The sequence below is a fragment of the Amblyomma maculatum genome, chromosome 11 (genome assembly GCF_055883805.1).
Source record: "Amblyomma maculatum isolate TAMU_Amacu chromosome 11, ASM5588380v1, whole genome shotgun sequence".
Taxonomy (NCBI): domain Eukaryota; kingdom Metazoa; phylum Arthropoda; class Arachnida; order Ixodida; family Ixodidae; genus Amblyomma; species Amblyomma maculatum.
In genome coordinates this window covers 42,694,203-42,710,476 of record NC_139354.1, presented here as the reverse complement: position 1 = coordinate 42,710,476, position 16,274 = coordinate 42,694,203, and the positions used below count along the sequence as shown (strand labels likewise).

Below are 16,274 nucleotides of genomic sequence, written 5' to 3'. Positions count from 1 at the left end.
CCAGAGATAGAGGGGCTTTATCGGTGCGCTTCGGCGCTTTTGTTGTGCGAGCTTGGGAAAATGGCTCCCAGAGGCCGCCACACTGCTGCAGACGCTGTGCTGAGGCACGGCCGGACTCGAGCCGAGCCGAGCCAGGCCAAGCCTCGAGCATACGAAGCGCATGTCGTCGCGTGTTCAGTCCGCCGTGCCTGTAGTTTCGCTCGATGCGATAATTTCAGTAGCTCTGCCCACCCTCTGCAAAGGACTGGCTCTGATGTCATCATCATAGTTGGAGAGATGTGATTCCTACACGTGTCTAGCAAAGGTCATGTCCAACATCGAAAATCGGCCACGAGCGCTAGGGGAGTTACGACCACTGCAGCTACTGTCAGATCCCGCTAGGACACTTTTGCTGCCTCCTGGCGCGAAAATCGAAACTGCGCGAGATTTACGGAAGACATTTCCACGATCGTATTATCCAAACCGACGTGGAAATACGATCGTATTAGCCGTACAAAAATGCATTACCTCTATAGGGCATCGGCCGGGAACGAAAAAAAAAACTTATTATGCCGAAAAGCGTATTTAGCCGAATCGTATCAACGAGATTTCACTGTATGTGTATATAAACAAAAAGCTAAAAAAGAGAAGTGATTATATTTTGGTTTCCGTATATAGTATAGTAGTGCATTGTTTTGTGTCGTTAAGATGGGGCATTGGCACATTGAACTGCACACTCGTGATTAAACCTGTGTCCGTGATCTACGCAGGCAAAGGCATTCCATGACTAGTTCACATAGCTACAAGAAATTTATGGAATTTTTCACTTAATATGTACACAGCCAAGTGATGGAACTTTTGCTGTAGCATTGCTAATTTGTATAATTAGTAATTACTTGTCCCATCTTTCGTGTGCATTTCGTGTACTTCGATTACCTGTAATGCTAGACGTCATGTGGGATGTCTAGCGTTGCAAAATATTTCATCCTATGCAATCACTTACATGTTAACTTATCGACTAGATTCTGTGTTCTTACACTAAGGGTTTGTGGCGCCATCGTGGCAATTAATAATTTTGCATGCGCATAAGATATCAACCCAGAAACTTAACCTGAAAGAGTTAAAAGTGAAATGTTTTTTCTTTAGCATTAACTGCTGTTCAACAGGGCTTCCTTGTTCTGAGCAATGTGTAGTATAATTTGTGAATTAAATTCTTGAGAAAGCTGAGGGCGGTGAGCAAGGGCAGTGAGCAAGCAGTTGAGTGAAGGGGTGAGGCGAAATATGCAAGCTTGACAGTTAAAAAATTCTGATCATCTCTCAATTTGATCCTGATTCGGATTTGTTGTCGGAAGCAGCTGTGCGGCCGGACCGGAGCCAATCCACAGCACCACCCCGTGCTGCCGTGGGTGCGGGACCTGTCGCAAGTGGAAGGTGGCTGGCGAGACCTGAGCCGGTCCAAGTTGCGCCTCACCCGCGGCGACGACCAGCTGGATGCAACGTACAATTCGGCCACGCAGACGCAGTCCGGATCGCAACCCCAGGGGTACCTGCCCGTGGACCGGATGGTTCAGGTGGGCGCGGTCGTGTCTGCATGCAGAAACACTGGAACCAGATACCATTGCCACTTCTGGTTCCAGTGTTACCACCAGTAAGATGACTCGAGGTCAGGGAGATAGGGACACTTTCAATAACGACGCGAACTCTAAATGCGGGCTCCGACTATATTGAACGTAACACTGAATTGTGACAAGAGCGCTGCAACAATATGGTCAAGTCTGTTAGTTTGTTAATATTTGGGGGACGGAAAATTTGACCGGACTCTGTGGCGATTAGATCGGGGAGGCCTTGTTGTGAGTGGCATGCAAGTGTTAGTTTGAGAAAAAATAGGACATTTGAATTAACACTTTTAAATGTCCATTTCGTTTCCATACAGAAGAAATATTTTTCCATCCAAATAGCATATTCAGGCCTTAAGGAAGACAGTTATTTTTCCAGTGGAAAATAATAATAGCTGTTCATTTGTTTGTGTGGACATGCAAAATTTCATACCAAGTGTCTTACCGCGTTTACTTGCGTAGTGAACCCGCGCACGTTATGACTCCCTCTTGTACATACACAGGCTCTTGTCATTTAAAATTTACTTTTTTAATGTTAAATTCTAACGCATTCCTCAGTTTCCTCATTTGTAATAGCACGGACCTTAGCAGTGTGCCGATAACATAACTGTGTTTTGTATCTTTTGACGGGAGTTTCTGGGATGGTGATGCATTCGGCGAACTTGGCTGAGTACTCAAACATCGGAGAGGAGTGTAGTCATTATACCACAACGTTGCTTAACGTCGTTCACGCTGAGAGGCTCTGGAGAAAGCAGGGCCCTCAGGCCCCCTGGGCAATTTGGTGAAGTCGAGGTAGTGAGCAAAAATCCCTAACCCCTTACCACATGATACCTACCACGCTTAAACATTAGTTTTACACACTTGTGACTGTCCTACGAGTCTTTAGTGAAAAAGGTAGGGCGCATGAAAAATCCATACCTGACCTTCAATAACACTGTTCAGTATGTTTATTTCGCCGCAATAGGCCGGCATCGTACGCTACCGCGAAAACATCAAAGACGCCTTTAGAAGTAAACAGCAACAAAAACTGGCGACACGGCGATTGTGGTTGCCCACATACATTTCTTGTTGATTGATAGACTAGTCTTCTGGTGAGCTGAGAGTGGACGTACGAAATGAAATTTCGAATCTCATAAAAGAATGTTTTTTTCTCCATTTGATCAGCCCTAACCCCAGTTGATGTCAGTTTTCCTTTAAAAAAAAAAGCGGGTTTATGCATGAGTAAATATTATAATGGAATGAAAATAGCAACTTCAAAGTGCTTGGACTTTTCGGGTAAATGCCCTAGACTTGTGAAGAAAAACATTTCTAGTTTCAAAGCGCTGATTACATTTGAAACTGTAAAAAAAGAACAGAAATTTGAGTAAAATGTCCCCAAAATCACTGAGAAGTGATTTTGGGGACTTGGTAAAACACCATGTGAGTCCATGTACAGTCAAACCTCGTTATAACGAACATGCATATAATGAATTATTGAATATATTGAACTTTTCCGAAAGAATTTTGTCAAACACATGTATATTTAACTTCCCATAGCGAACGTGGTTCGGCATAAAATGGATATAACAACATTAAAACTTCCTGCTGGGCGAGTTGGTAGTTCATCTTGATGTAGGGTTTTTTTTTAGGCCAAAGACAAAGACAAGAAAGGCGAGACGTACACACACAAGAGCAGTGTGTACGTCTCGCCTTTCTTGTCTTTGTTTGTGCTAAAAAGAAAATAAAAAAAACCCTACATCAAGGATATAACGAACTTCGCGACGCCAAGCACTACCTCACTTTAAAAGCAGGAGGCAGGCTTCGTTGCACTACAAGTGTGTTGTGCGGCATAACAAGTGTTCAGGACTACCTCGTAGGCGCTGACAGCGCCACAGATGCCACGTCGGCATTGAGAGTAGACAGCCAAAGAAATTATTCGCACCTCACAATCGCTGACAGCGCCGCTTCAGCAGCAGCGTAATTGAATGTTGCTTTTGCCTTTTTGCGTCCTTTGAGTTGTAGTGTTAGTAGTGTAGCAGCGGTGTCGCGGCGTGGTCGTCGTGTCGAGTGTGGTGTGCGTAGTGCTGTGATGGTGGTGAACATGAAAAAAGAGCAGCACTGACATTAAAGACCAAGCTTAAGATAAAATCAGGGCCTTCAAGGTAGTTTACAAGAGGAGACTGATTGACACTCTTCTCGTGAAGCTTCTTATGAAGCAGGACTTGAAGATCGACTTGCTGAGAGCATTGAAGCGGCATCGGACAGCGTGAAAGGCGAAGCGATTGCCAACTACTTTCGGCACGCAGGTTTTGTTCCAGCGGAGGCCCGTGCATCAAGTGACGATGGGTACGATCCCGACGAAGCAGAAGCAAAGCTCCGCGAGCTCGATGAGCCTGGAACGATTTTTCGCGTTTTGTTGGTGACATGCCCGCAACAACGACTGTAGAGGACTTTGTAGGCGGCGACGACATCGCGGCGACCACGGCTGTACTGACGGACGCCGAAATCGCTGTGGAAGTTTCTGAGCATCCCGCAGACGAAGCTCAGGCTGACCTTGCAGACGATGAGAACATTCTGACTTCACAAGAAGCGCTTGCTGCATTGGATTTACTGCGCCGCCACTGCAGTGCTATTGAGAGCAGTGGGTTTGCCCCTGTTGAATGTTTGCAAACTGTGGAACAGGGCGTGACACGGAACACAATCAACACAATTGGCTGTGGCTTAGCTTGGGCCTGGTGATTGCGAAGCAATACATGGTACTACTATTGTACCTCTTGTGGTGATGCTTGGCTGTGCCGTATTCACCATGGTGATGCTCCGGTTATGTTTGCTGTTATGGCTATGGTGACGCTTGACTGTACTATGTTTAGCTATGGTTTTACATACGTCTGGAAGAAAGGCGCAGTATCTTACACACTTTCTCCGACAAGTGTGCGTTTGGATTGTACACCATCGCTCCTGTCTCGTGGCGTTACTTGGCACGCGTTTAAGTTTGGGATTGGCAGGAACGCTAGACAAGGTGAGACTTCTCAGGCTTTCGCCATTCACTACTTTAGTCGCCGAACTGGTAGTGCTGCTAGTAGATGCACGTTCCAAACTATTGGACAAATTCGTACCTTCCTCTCCTGCTTCTGTCGTCAAATCTGCTACCGAAGACATTGACCGCCTTTTCCGTCTAGCTGCTTCTTGCGCTCGTCGGTTGGAAAGCCGTTCTTCTCGCTCTTCTTCTGTCTCTGTGGCTCGCTTTTGCTTCCTCTTTGCAGCCTGCGTAAGCGCTTTGACTGTAGACGGCATCTCATGGCTTGACGAGAGGAGCGGAGTCAAGCCATAACTGCCACCGCGCAAGGCGACGGTGAGCCCCCGTTCTTACACAGATGGTATGACGTCACGCAGCGCCACTGGTGAGAGGAGCAGAAGTTAGGCGGTAACTGCCACCGCGCAAGGCGACTGCGTGAGTTGAGCCTCGCTTTTACACAGATGGTATGACATCACGCAGCGCGCAGCCCCACTAGTGAGAGGGACAGAGTCAGGTCGTAACTGCCACCGCGCAAGGCGACGGTGAGCTATGACGTCACGCAGCGCTCAGCGCCACTGATGAGAGGAGCAGAAGTTAGGCGGTAACTGCCACCGCGCAAGGCGACTGCGTGAGTTGAGCCCCGCGCTTACACAGATGGTATGACATCACGCAGCACGCAGCGCCAGTAGTGAGAGGAACAGAGTCAGGCCGTAACTGCGACCACGAAAGGCGACGGTGCGAGTTGAGCCCCCACTCTTACACAGATGGTATGACGTCACACAGCCAGGTCACGCTAAAGGTCAAGCGTGGCTGCCACCGCGGCGTCTTTTGACGGGCTGAGGTGGTAGCTAAAGTAGTATTGCTTCGCAATAAAAGCAGGCCGCGATAACACAGATCTTTGCGCGTAAATAAATGGATGTGACCCAAGTAAGCACCTTTCGAGTTGCTGTGCCTTCTCTGATTGAATTTTGCTGCTTTTGCGTGTATTTTCTACGAATTATGGATATAACGAACTATTTTCTAATTTTTTAACTGTTCATTGTAACGAGGTTTCACTGTATAAGGCTTTTTGTTTCCCTGTCTTGTAACCCATGTTTTGTGCTTCTCAGCAAATGCGTGTTTATAAATATAATAAAACCTTGCTTCTTTGGGGTCAGAAGATCATTTGCTGAAGAGGTAAATTGGATACATAATGCAATATATAATACATCTGGTACATAATTCCTAATAACCCCACCTCAGTGGGCCAGTAAGTAGTTAGGGTGCTCTACTATACCATGCCCAAGGAGACAGGATCTAATCCCGGCGGCCGCTTTTTGGATGGAGGCGAAAAGCAAGGTGCCTGTGTGCCACGTGCTGTCTGTACGCGTTAAAAGACCCCAGGTTGTCGAAATTTCCGGAGCCCTCCACTACAGCTGTGACCTTGAACGTCCTAGGTGCCCCACCACTTGTCTGAGCTGCTCGCGGACATCACCTACTATGTGTACTTTGCGAGGCGCCTACCGCGAAGCATCCTCTGCAAGCATGTCCGCCAAAAGTGGGTTGCCGCGGAGTACCCGGCTTCCATTCAACGGCTTCAGGTATGGATGCCAAGTGGACCTTTCTCAAAGAACTGCAACGTTAAATGGTGGTATTTCAGGTTATTGCTGGTGCCTGTAGAAAGAAAAGCCACTCATATTTTTATGCAGGAGCCTTCAAATTGAGCTCCTTTGGAGCACTCTTTACTTCTCTAAGCAGCTGAAATCATACTTGCCTCATAATGTCTATGGTCACGGACATGTCCAAACTCTTCGGTCGTGTTGATTAATGCAAATAGAAATGTTTCCTGCTTTTATGTGCAAAGGCAAAAGTAAGTGCAGTAGACTTCCGTTCGACTTGGTCAATGAGAATGCTCAAATGCAATGAAAAATTTGAGACCATCGGTCACCTTCCGAAGGAGTTTTTTTTTTTTCATTAAAAAAAAGTTTAAGGGAAACTGTTTTGCATGTTCATCAGTTGAAATAAACTTTTGCAGCGACCGCAAACCATGGCCAGACCGCGCAACAGCATTTAACGCAGCATTGAACAGGTTTAACGCAGTTAAACTGAGCAAGACGTGCAAAAGCACAAGGTCGAATGCAGTCAGTCATGACCCTGGCCAGAGGTCGAAGGTCAAGTGTTATGGAGGTCAAATGCAGTCAGTAATTACAACCAAAGGTCAGAGTCATGACTCTAGTCAGAGGTCAAAGGTCAAGTGTTATGGTCAGTCATGATGATGAGTGGTTAGTCATTAAACTGAGTAAGACGAGTGAGAGCATAAGGTCGAATGCATTTAATGATAACAACAAAAGGTCAGAGTCATGACCCTGGCCAAAGGTCAAAGGTCAAGCATTATAGTCAGCCATGTTTTGTCATTAAACCGAGTAAGTCGAGTGAAAGCACAAGGTCGAATACAATTAATGATTACAACCAAAGGTCAGAGTCATGACCCTGGTCAGAGGTCAAAGGTCAAGTGTTATGGTCAGTCATTATGACTAGTGGTTAGTCATTAAACCAAGACATACGAAAGCACGAGGTCGAATGCAGTCTGATTACGACCAATGGTCAGAGGTCAAAGGTAAAGTGTTATGGCCAGTCATGATGACCAGTGGTTAGTTATGGTAAATATTCAATATTGATGTTATATCACAGCATGTCTTGGTTTAAAAACTCACTGTTTACTATGCTGAGCATCAGGGTCTTTCTAATGACAAAAAACACGAAACCTGAGGTCAGACTTAGCACCTCATGGAGTAGCACTTTCACACATGCTTCTGCACAAGAAAAGTGCACCCCCCACAAGATGGCTTCCGCAGACCTTTGGGGAGGACCGCTGGAAAGGTGTCTTGTTGGAGAATGTTTTCAGAGGAGAAACTTTCTTGCTGGCACAGAAAATTAACCGCTGTGAAATACACCAAGAAAGATGAAACAATTTTATTTTCAGTTTGGCCAAGTTCGAAAAATAGATGGGTTGGCTGTAAATTAGGCAGTAAAGAATACAAGTCAAAATTCGGGGTTCTTCAGATGCCTTTGATAGGTACTGAAGTTTCCCCAAGGCCAGCACAAGGCTGAGCAAATTTAAAGCTTTTAGTGTCTAGGAGTTTTTGTTGTTGTTGTTTTTTTGCACATGACAGGACTATGACCAGGACCCAGTGTTACACTAAATAAACTGCATGTCTTCAAGCAATTCGCTAATTGAGACAAGAAGGTCGATGGCTGTGATATCTCTCCATCTTCTTGCAAATGCGTCTGGCAGGCATGGACGGTCGACGAGTGCATCCCGGAGTTCTTTACGGACCCGACTATTTTTGAGTCCATCCACGACGACCTGGATGACCTCGAAGTGCCAGTCTGGTGCTCCGGTCCCGAGGACTTTGTCCGCAAACACATGGCCATGCTTGAGAGTGAGCGTGTTTCCGAACACCTTCACCAGTGGATTGACATCACCTTTGGCTACAAGGCAAGTAACTGGCTCTCTTTGTCATCGCATTGGGCGATGATTTTTGTATCTACTATGCTACATATTAGTAAAGGCTGTTATAATTGATGAAAACTGGTTATGACAGCTGCGTAAAAACTTCTATTTGTTGCTGCACGCGAGAACTGCTAGGTTTCGTTTTCAGCTGTTTGATTTACAAGGGAGCTAGCAAGAATGTGCATGGTTACTGGAGAATGATGAAAAGTTTGCCTTTTCTAAACTATCATGAGTGTATGGGACACAGTGTTGAAAGATGTTATTGAAGGTCAACCGACACTTTAATGAACTCTGCAGCCTCTTCAGGTGGTAAAGCATCCACTGCTTTGGGTGCAGTTTGGACGCTGTCAGAATCATTCTTGCATCCAGATTATTAGATGCAATGATAGCGTGCTGCAGTCCAAAAATACCTTGCTTGGTATTTTTGTAGACGTTTGGTCATATTTTATGCAATAAATAGTATATTCTCCTAGCCAGTTTGTTTGTTGGCCTTGGGAATAATTAACTCTACTGTTCAGATGCACTTGAACTGTAGTAAGGGAAATTCGTAATGTTTGGAAAGCACCTCACAGGTGCTCATGATATTGATTGCTTTGCAATTTGAGTTGTAGGGCTAGAAATCACGGGAAAATTCAGATACTTCAAAGTAAACAAGCTAACTCAAGCTTCTCAATTCAGGGGAGGGGGGGGGGGGGGGGTGGATGAGATGGCAACTGGACCCTCCACCATGGGGTTCCGAGTCGAAGGCCTTACCCCTACGCATTGCAGGCATGTTTGTACGGCGCACTTAAAGCGAGGATTTTTATTTATGTTAGGTTGTCTTTCACATAATGTGGTAGCTTAATTACTGCCGTGTGCTAATGAGTATGTGCGAGGTAACAGAGGCAAGAATTAAAGGTTTTGCGATTCACTTTTACATAGTTTTCTGAATAGTAAAATGTGTTGCGAAGGGGTTAAGCCAATGTTCTTTTTTTTTCTTGCAGCTGACTGGGCCGGCTGCGCTCAAAAGCAAGAATGTGTGTCGTCCCCTGGTGGATGGCCACACCTCGTTGCACAGCTGTGGCATGGTGCAACTCTTCACCGCTCCACACCCGCACCGAGCTGCATCTAGCTTGTACCTGTCGCGTTGCTCTGCACCCAAGACATTCCGGCTGCAGCACAGCTCCGGGGCTGCCCTGGGGTCGCCCCAGTCACGGGTCAGTGCAGGTCGAGGAAGGCCGTGCGCTCACTGGTGAAGCAACATGGAAGCGATTGATCAAACATTATTGTAGTTAGTAACAGTTGGCACTTTCAGATGCTATGGACTATGGGGTGGCAGCTTTCCGAGAACTCCAATAGGTGTATTTTCTGGTGATTAGTAGATGGTGATATTGTTTCAGTGCAACAAATGCAGGGAACAGGAAATAAAAGATTACATTCATTCATTCATTCATTCATTCTTTCATTCATTCATTCAAACATTCACTCATTCGTTCATTCATTCATTCATTCAAACATTCATTCAATCAAATACCCTAAAGGCCCTCCGGAAAGGTATTACCTAGGGGGGACACACGAGCAGTATTCTTGTACAGTATTCTAGAAAAATATGAGGAACAAAATCCAGTTTGCCCGTTACAGTGTACTGTTGAATAGCAGCGCTGTCAGAATGACTTGTTGAAATACTATATTCTAGTTTAAATTAACAGTCTCGTATCAGGAGCTTAGCGAAGTTGAAGTTACACTCTTCCATGAAGACAGCTTTTACCAGGCTTTTATATTGCTACACGGTTCTCTTTAACTTTATACACAAGTAAGCATTGAAGTTTGTCTTGTGCGTTCGTTTAAGGTGCAGTCTTTCAAAGGGAATAGGTAAGATTTTTGTCCAAGATATTGAACGTCGATTTCTGTTGTTTAGTCCAGTTCGGTGAGCTGGCGGAAGCTTGTGAGGCCACTTAGTGTCGGCATTTTTTCAAAATTCTTTTCAGCCTCCGTCAGGCTCAGTGTCATCTCGGAGGAAGAGCCGTCAGGATACGCTCGACAAGGAGCTCAGTCTTGTGAGTTTGCTAGCCGTCAATTCTTGTTGTCATTGTTACTGTCATTGCCATTAATAGCTTTTATCTTTGTTTCATTGTCTTGAGGGAAAATTTGGAAGGAAAAAAACACTTAAGTAAGCAATGAGGCTTTTCTTTCTTGTCTCTTGTATCAGATGTGGAAACATCATTGCAGGATGTTAGTTACTATATACTGCAACTTTTTTCTTTTACATTGCTTTCACGTGATTAATGTGGGATATCGTTTGTCATGTTTCTTTTCTTTTTCTGCGAATCAGTGTTAGGTGCATTAAATAGCATTGGAATTTATTTCACGTTTACAGTAATGCGAACGAAAAATTAATGTTCTGAAAACGAAACTTGGAACTCAGCGCAAAAGGTGTGCATGGGACAAACTTATCATGTAAAGCCGAGTAAAGTCATGCAAAACTTTTTTTTCTCACTTCTTTAAAAACGTAGCCGCCTGAAGCCAAAGACAGTGCCGAAGACGAGTCAACTACTGAGGCTCCCCAGAACAAGAGGAAGTCATCGACCATTGTCAAGTAAGCCCCGCCGGGGTGGTGCAGTGGTAAGACGCCCGACTACTGTGCCGGAGTTCCCGGGATCGAATCCCGGCCTCGGCGGCTGCGTTTCGATGGAGGCGAAACGAAGTGGCGTCCGTGTGCTGTGCGATGTCAGCGCACGTTAAAGATCCCCAGGTGGTCGAAATTACTCCGTAGCCCTCCACTACGGCTCCTCTTTCTCTCTTTCCACTTTCATTCTCACCTTCCTCCCTTCCCTTCGGCGCGGTTCGGGTGTCCACAGAGCAAGTGTGACAGTTACTGCGCCTTTCCCTTCCTGTGAACCAATTTAATTTAATTAATTTAATTGTCAAGTAAGTCTGCCGGTAACCTTAAAACAAGGCATCGTGGCCAGGGCTTTGGCTGTGTATGAATTAAAAGTGTATTTGCTGATTTGGAACACTTTAAGGTAATTTAACAGTGATAGCTGTAGGTTTTGGTAGGAAGGAGACTCGGTCATTACTTTAACTTCACTAAAGAACTTTGGGGTTTTACCCGTGATTGTTTTGCAATAAAAAGCGACGTTACGAAAATTTAAACATTTTATGTTTTAGTCCTGCATCTGCTACTGTTGCCGTCTTGGATGTTGTTCATCTCCTGGGTCAGTGTCGCTGATCTAAAATTCATTATATTAACTGCTCGCCACATGTACGCTTAAGATTGTATAACTCTTCCTCAAAACTTAGTGACCATTGAAGAATGTGTGGGAGAAATGTCTGTGTCCTCAGGGGCATGCAGGCCCGTAATATGTATTTCAGCATCAGCACGCATCCAAATTTTTTATGATAAGAGCTTCTTTTTTTTAAATCTTATTTTCTCATTTGCATACTGTTAAATGCACCCCCCTACTCTGGTCCATCCACATTATTAGGCATCCATTTCCTGTCATCGTAACTGAATAATGCTGTCAAGCATGCTGATGGGTGGCCTTGTTTCCACATTTGTCTGTGCATATGCCAAGAGTGAGTCTCCCGACCTTCAACGTGCAGGTCAAGGTCGGTGGGCCAGCAGCTCGCCTCGACCAGCGGTGGCACGGTGCCGGCTGAGACTCAGGTGATTGTCCTGCCCAAGGACTACACACCCCTGTCAAAACTTCAACAGCTGGAGTCACTTTGCACCTTCTGCCTGCACCATCCACCTCACCGCCTACCTCCATCCGTCAGCCTGGCCTCGACTAGCCAGGCGAGTTCTTTTCGTGACAATAAAGACTGGGCATGACGAGGAAGCTTAGTTAGAGAGCGCCACAGCTTATGGCTGTACAAGGGAGCTCAAAGATCCATTTTTGCCAAGCGTATTGTCTTGAAGTAAGCCGAGCACCAGACACCCAGCAGTACCTGGTACTGTTACTAGGTGCCCTCCGTTTCCTCCCACCACTGGAATTTATTGCCACTAAAGAAAGGGAGGTGGATATCAAGGAGTCAAAAGTAAATCTGCGTTAACAGCTAGCTTTCCTAGTTCAAGCTTCTACGTTTGAGATAAAACTGGCCTCTGTAGTCGGGTACAGTTCTAGAAAAAAAAAGTGACGAATGCGACCACAAGGTACCCCCGTGCAGCCATTGCTGTGGCCAGCATCCGGTTATGCGGCAAACACACCCGGTCCTCCGCCACTGTTTTATCGCAGGAGGCAAGAATGTCACAAGCTCACTATAACCATGCACGTGTCTTATGACGTAGTATGGCTTGTCCCACTTGAATTGGCTGCATTTTGAAGGAGGGAAAATGCGGAATGCACCCGAGCTGCTGAGGTGCAACCTTAGTGTAACGTTCATGCAGCATTAGAGTTCCCTAGGTGTTCGAATCCAGTCTGGAGCCCTTCACTACGGCGACTCTTGTAGACCATGTGTTGCTTCGGGACATGAAACCCCTCAATTTTCGATTCCTTATTTCTTTCTTTCTGGTTCTTTCTTTTTTCTCTTTTCTCTTTTTTTTCGCTGCAGTCTGGGGATGATGAGCAAGATGGGAGTTTCCCTCGCCACCGAAGCCAGACATCCCATGCCGCAGATATGTACCTACTGGGCTGCCTGCTCGTGGAGATGTCGATATTTTCAACAACTGCTCCGCACGGCTCGAGGAACCTTGCTGAGCGCTATGTACACGCCTTACAGGTGCTCAGGATTCAGTCGTCAAAGCTGCCCAAGTAAGTTTTTATTCCTTTTTTTTTTTTCTTTTCTCTGCTTGTGTAGCTTTCATTATAAGAGACTTAACAAGGTTCCAACTGCATTTAACATGACGGTAGTTTTACAGGAGATTGAGGTTATGTCACACAATGGTTGGATGGTCTCTTCAATTGATCAAATTATTTTATTTTATTATTATTATTTTTTTACTGCACTACAGATAATGGGTCAGAGCATATTTTTGATATCATTCATTAATGCTTTGCTGGCCTGTGGGTTTTTTTTTTCTCTTTTGAAGGAAACCGCTGTCAGTGCCACACCTCACAAAATTGTATGTAACACCACTTCCCAACGGCCAGTTTGTCCGCGTTCAAATTTTACATACATGACATTTGGAAGTAGGCGTAAAAATATGTTTCTTTATTGCCTTATTTGTGTGTGTTGGAGGGGGGGGGGGGGGGGAGATAGGGAAAACTGCTCTTTTGTCAGTGAAGCTTGTTTCTAAGAGAGTTGGAAAAGCCAGGCGGGCCTTTTGAATAAAACAGTGGTGGTTGTCTGTTAAAGGGAAGAAAATAAGCAGTTGTATTGTAACCCTCTGTGAATTTTGCCCTTTCCCAAAAGATGGCGCCACTTGACTGGTGCACAGGGCTAAGAGCCAGGCTAGGATGACAGCGAGCCGTTTTCGCTGTCTGAACCAGTAAAGTTTTAGTACATCTATTTAAAGTGGTTTTGCAAACTGCACTTGACAAGGAGTGCTGTAGCAATGTACTTATCATGCATTTGTGGTACACTTTTTTTGTCTTGATTCATGGTTTTTCTGTCTTCTTACGGCATCTCCATCACACCCGGGGTCCAGTACCTGTCTAACTTTTTCGATTTATGATGCTACATTTCCAGCTTTCAGCAACTTTTTCGTTATGTCATTGTCTGTCGTTACAAAAATGTTTTTCATTATAATTGATCATTTCATTATAGTATCTAAGTATTTCGTTATATGCAAATCTTTCTCCATGTCCAATTTTTCGTTGTCGGTATATCGGACTCTTTCGTTCCAGGACAGGGATTTCACGACCACGTGCGTCTTTTTTCACGGTAGCATGTCTCTTATTGCTAATGCAATAAAAACCTGCTTAAAAGAGTGCAAAAATAGGTCACGGATGCCTAGAAAGGCAAACTCTTCACTGAAATTAATCTCGCTGGCTTGTCACACATGGAGCCAAAAAGAGAGAAACAAGGTATTGTCACCTCTCGACATCCCTTTAATGTTTGTTTAATTTTTTCTTCTTGCAGGCATTACACAGTTAAAGATTAATCAGAAACAATACAGATTCTGTATCAAAAACACAAAGTTCTATAAAACAGGAGTGGACAGACAGAGAAGCCAGGTATGCACGAATATAAAGTGGGAAATTAGTGGGAACGGCATCAAATTTTTTTGCTGGGTGAGTTGGTGGAGTTGGTGACTGAACATTTAAAAAAAAAATAGTGTTCCTTTGTCCTGCCTTTTTATGCGCTGTTGTTTGTACGATGAAGGAAACTGGTACCGGAAAATTGAGAAAACTGCTAGCGTTCTTCCTAATTTTTACTGCCATGGCTTAGTCAGAGTGATTGCACTGCAAAGTCTCTAGTGCCAGCTGGCCTGTGAGTAAAATAGCTTTTTCTGTTTGTAGGTCTTTGCAGAATGCCGTTCAAGTGCTATTGCAGACCGAAAAGCCGGTCACTGTGCCACCTGCCAAGGGTGGCGGCAGTGGTGGGCGAGTTGAATGGCGCTACCCCTGCGTCTGTGACGGCGGACTTCCTCCGCCTTCCGCTCACCAGCTTCTTCAGCCTCTACTTTCCACCATTCCATTCCCGACCTACTATCCAGCCCTGTACGACTTCCTCGCAAAGCTCGATTCCCAGCCGACGGCTCCCGAGAAGGTGCGATCAAGTTGTAGTTGGATTGGATTTTTATGATCTTGAAAGCTTCTGCCAGAGAAATGTTCTGAAGGGGTAACTAAAAATAAATTGAAGTTTGCGTATAACAGGTGATTACTGCATTCTAAAGACACAGGGGCTAACTTTACTGCAAACAAAGCTTTCACAGTGCACCCTAGGGAAGGCCAAAAAATGAGCTGTAACCATTGCTGTCGGCAGACTTTTTTTCACTAGCAAATTGGGATGATAACGGCCTATTTTCTTAATTTTTATTATTGTATACCTCTGATCCTGGGCCAGGCTGACGTTCACTTTCAACCATTAATTGTGGAATCCTTAATGGTAGTCTCGATGTTGCCATCAGTACCAGGCGTTGATGAGAAAAAAAAAAGACATTCTTCTTGAAATTCCTAATTTCTCAGCAGCAAATGCTGTCAAACAGTGGCGTCAATTGAGGTGCAAAAAGTTACACAACTTAGTAATTTTAATGAAAATTAGAGGTGCGCGAATATTCGGAAAACATATTCGAAATTTTGGAACGTTCGAAAACTGCCAAACGTACCGAAAATTTTCGCATTCACCGCAGTTTTCTTCGTACTGCACGCTTCGCCGCAGTGCGCGCGGGTTGTGCAGTGAAGCATCCTCAAAACGCGACGGGGCTGTGATCAGATATTCGATATTCGAAGGCATTTTTTTCCATGTTGATATTTTATTCATATTCCAAAAGTTTAATATTTGGATGCCCCCTATCGAAAATTAATGTACGATTGAGCTCTCTTCATCGTCTCTTCAGCCGTTCATGCCATGATCAGAATAATATTGCCCTGCTATAATGTGCAGTTCACAGTAGCGTCCAACAGTCAAATAGATGACTCATAGTATAATCGTGTGATTGCAGTTTTATGTTTTTATTTATTTTTTTTACTCCATTCAACAGAAAAAAGTGCTGGTAAAGGCTGACCTGTAACAGTGTGCATCTTAAGGGAACAAAAATCCGCGAGCTGTACATGTAGTTACGCTGGCATTCATGGTAACGGACGACTACACGGTTGTGTTGTATTTCAGGTGTACTTCGTGGCACGTGAACTGCCGCAGCTTTTGAGCCAGCTGAGCCAGGTCGACCTTGACCTCGTCATGAACCACCTGAGTGACCTCTTCTCGAATCCAGACTCCTCGTTGCTGGCTGTGTGGCAGCTGTTTGACCTTGTTGGGCTTGCCCTGGGGCCTAAGGTGCTTGCCGAACGCCTCCTGACTGTCCTCATTGGCCTCATGACGACAGACCAGCCGACTGTGCGACATTTTCGGCTTTTCCACCGGTCCTTCTTACTCAAACTGCAGGTGAGGCTTCTTTGGCTGAATGATTATTGACTGGGCTGTGATTTGAATGGTTATTGATCAAGATGGGATTTTCGGAGAACTGACTGAATTGTATGTTTAAACTCAGAAAGAATGCGTGTCCATAGGAATCACAAAATGTACATATAAGAGGATTTTCTTCAGTGCAGAAAAATGACAATAAAACTTGCTATGTTTATGACACTAAACCTTATAGCTGCAGATAAAG

The 16,274-nt window shown here is 44.9% G+C and overlaps 1 protein-coding gene across 2 annotated transcripts in view; it reads left to right on the top strand.

Moving 5' to 3' along the window:
- Positions 1-16,274, top strand: part of Wdr81 (WD repeat domain 81) — a 71,760-nt gene that overhangs the window by 18,025 nt on the left and 37,461 nt on the right. For both annotated transcript variants that reach the window (XM_084584337.1, XM_084584338.1), the window contains exons 7-16: positions 1,335-1,550; positions 6,027-6,170; positions 7,865-8,068; positions 9,067-9,279; positions 10,051-10,119; positions 10,576-10,658; positions 11,666-11,858; positions 12,614-12,813; positions 14,464-14,713; positions 15,776-16,048. In XM_084584337.1, coding sequence (XP_084440463.1) covers positions 1,335-1,550; positions 6,027-6,170; positions 7,865-8,068; positions 9,067-9,279; positions 10,051-10,119; positions 10,576-10,658; positions 11,666-11,858; positions 12,614-12,813; positions 14,464-14,713; positions 15,776-16,048 — 1,845 coding nt within the window. The remainder of the gene's footprint in view (positions 1-1,334; positions 1,551-6,026; positions 6,171-7,864; positions 8,069-9,066; positions 9,280-10,050; positions 10,120-10,575; positions 10,659-11,665; positions 11,859-12,613; positions 12,814-14,463; positions 14,714-15,775; positions 16,049-16,274) is intronic.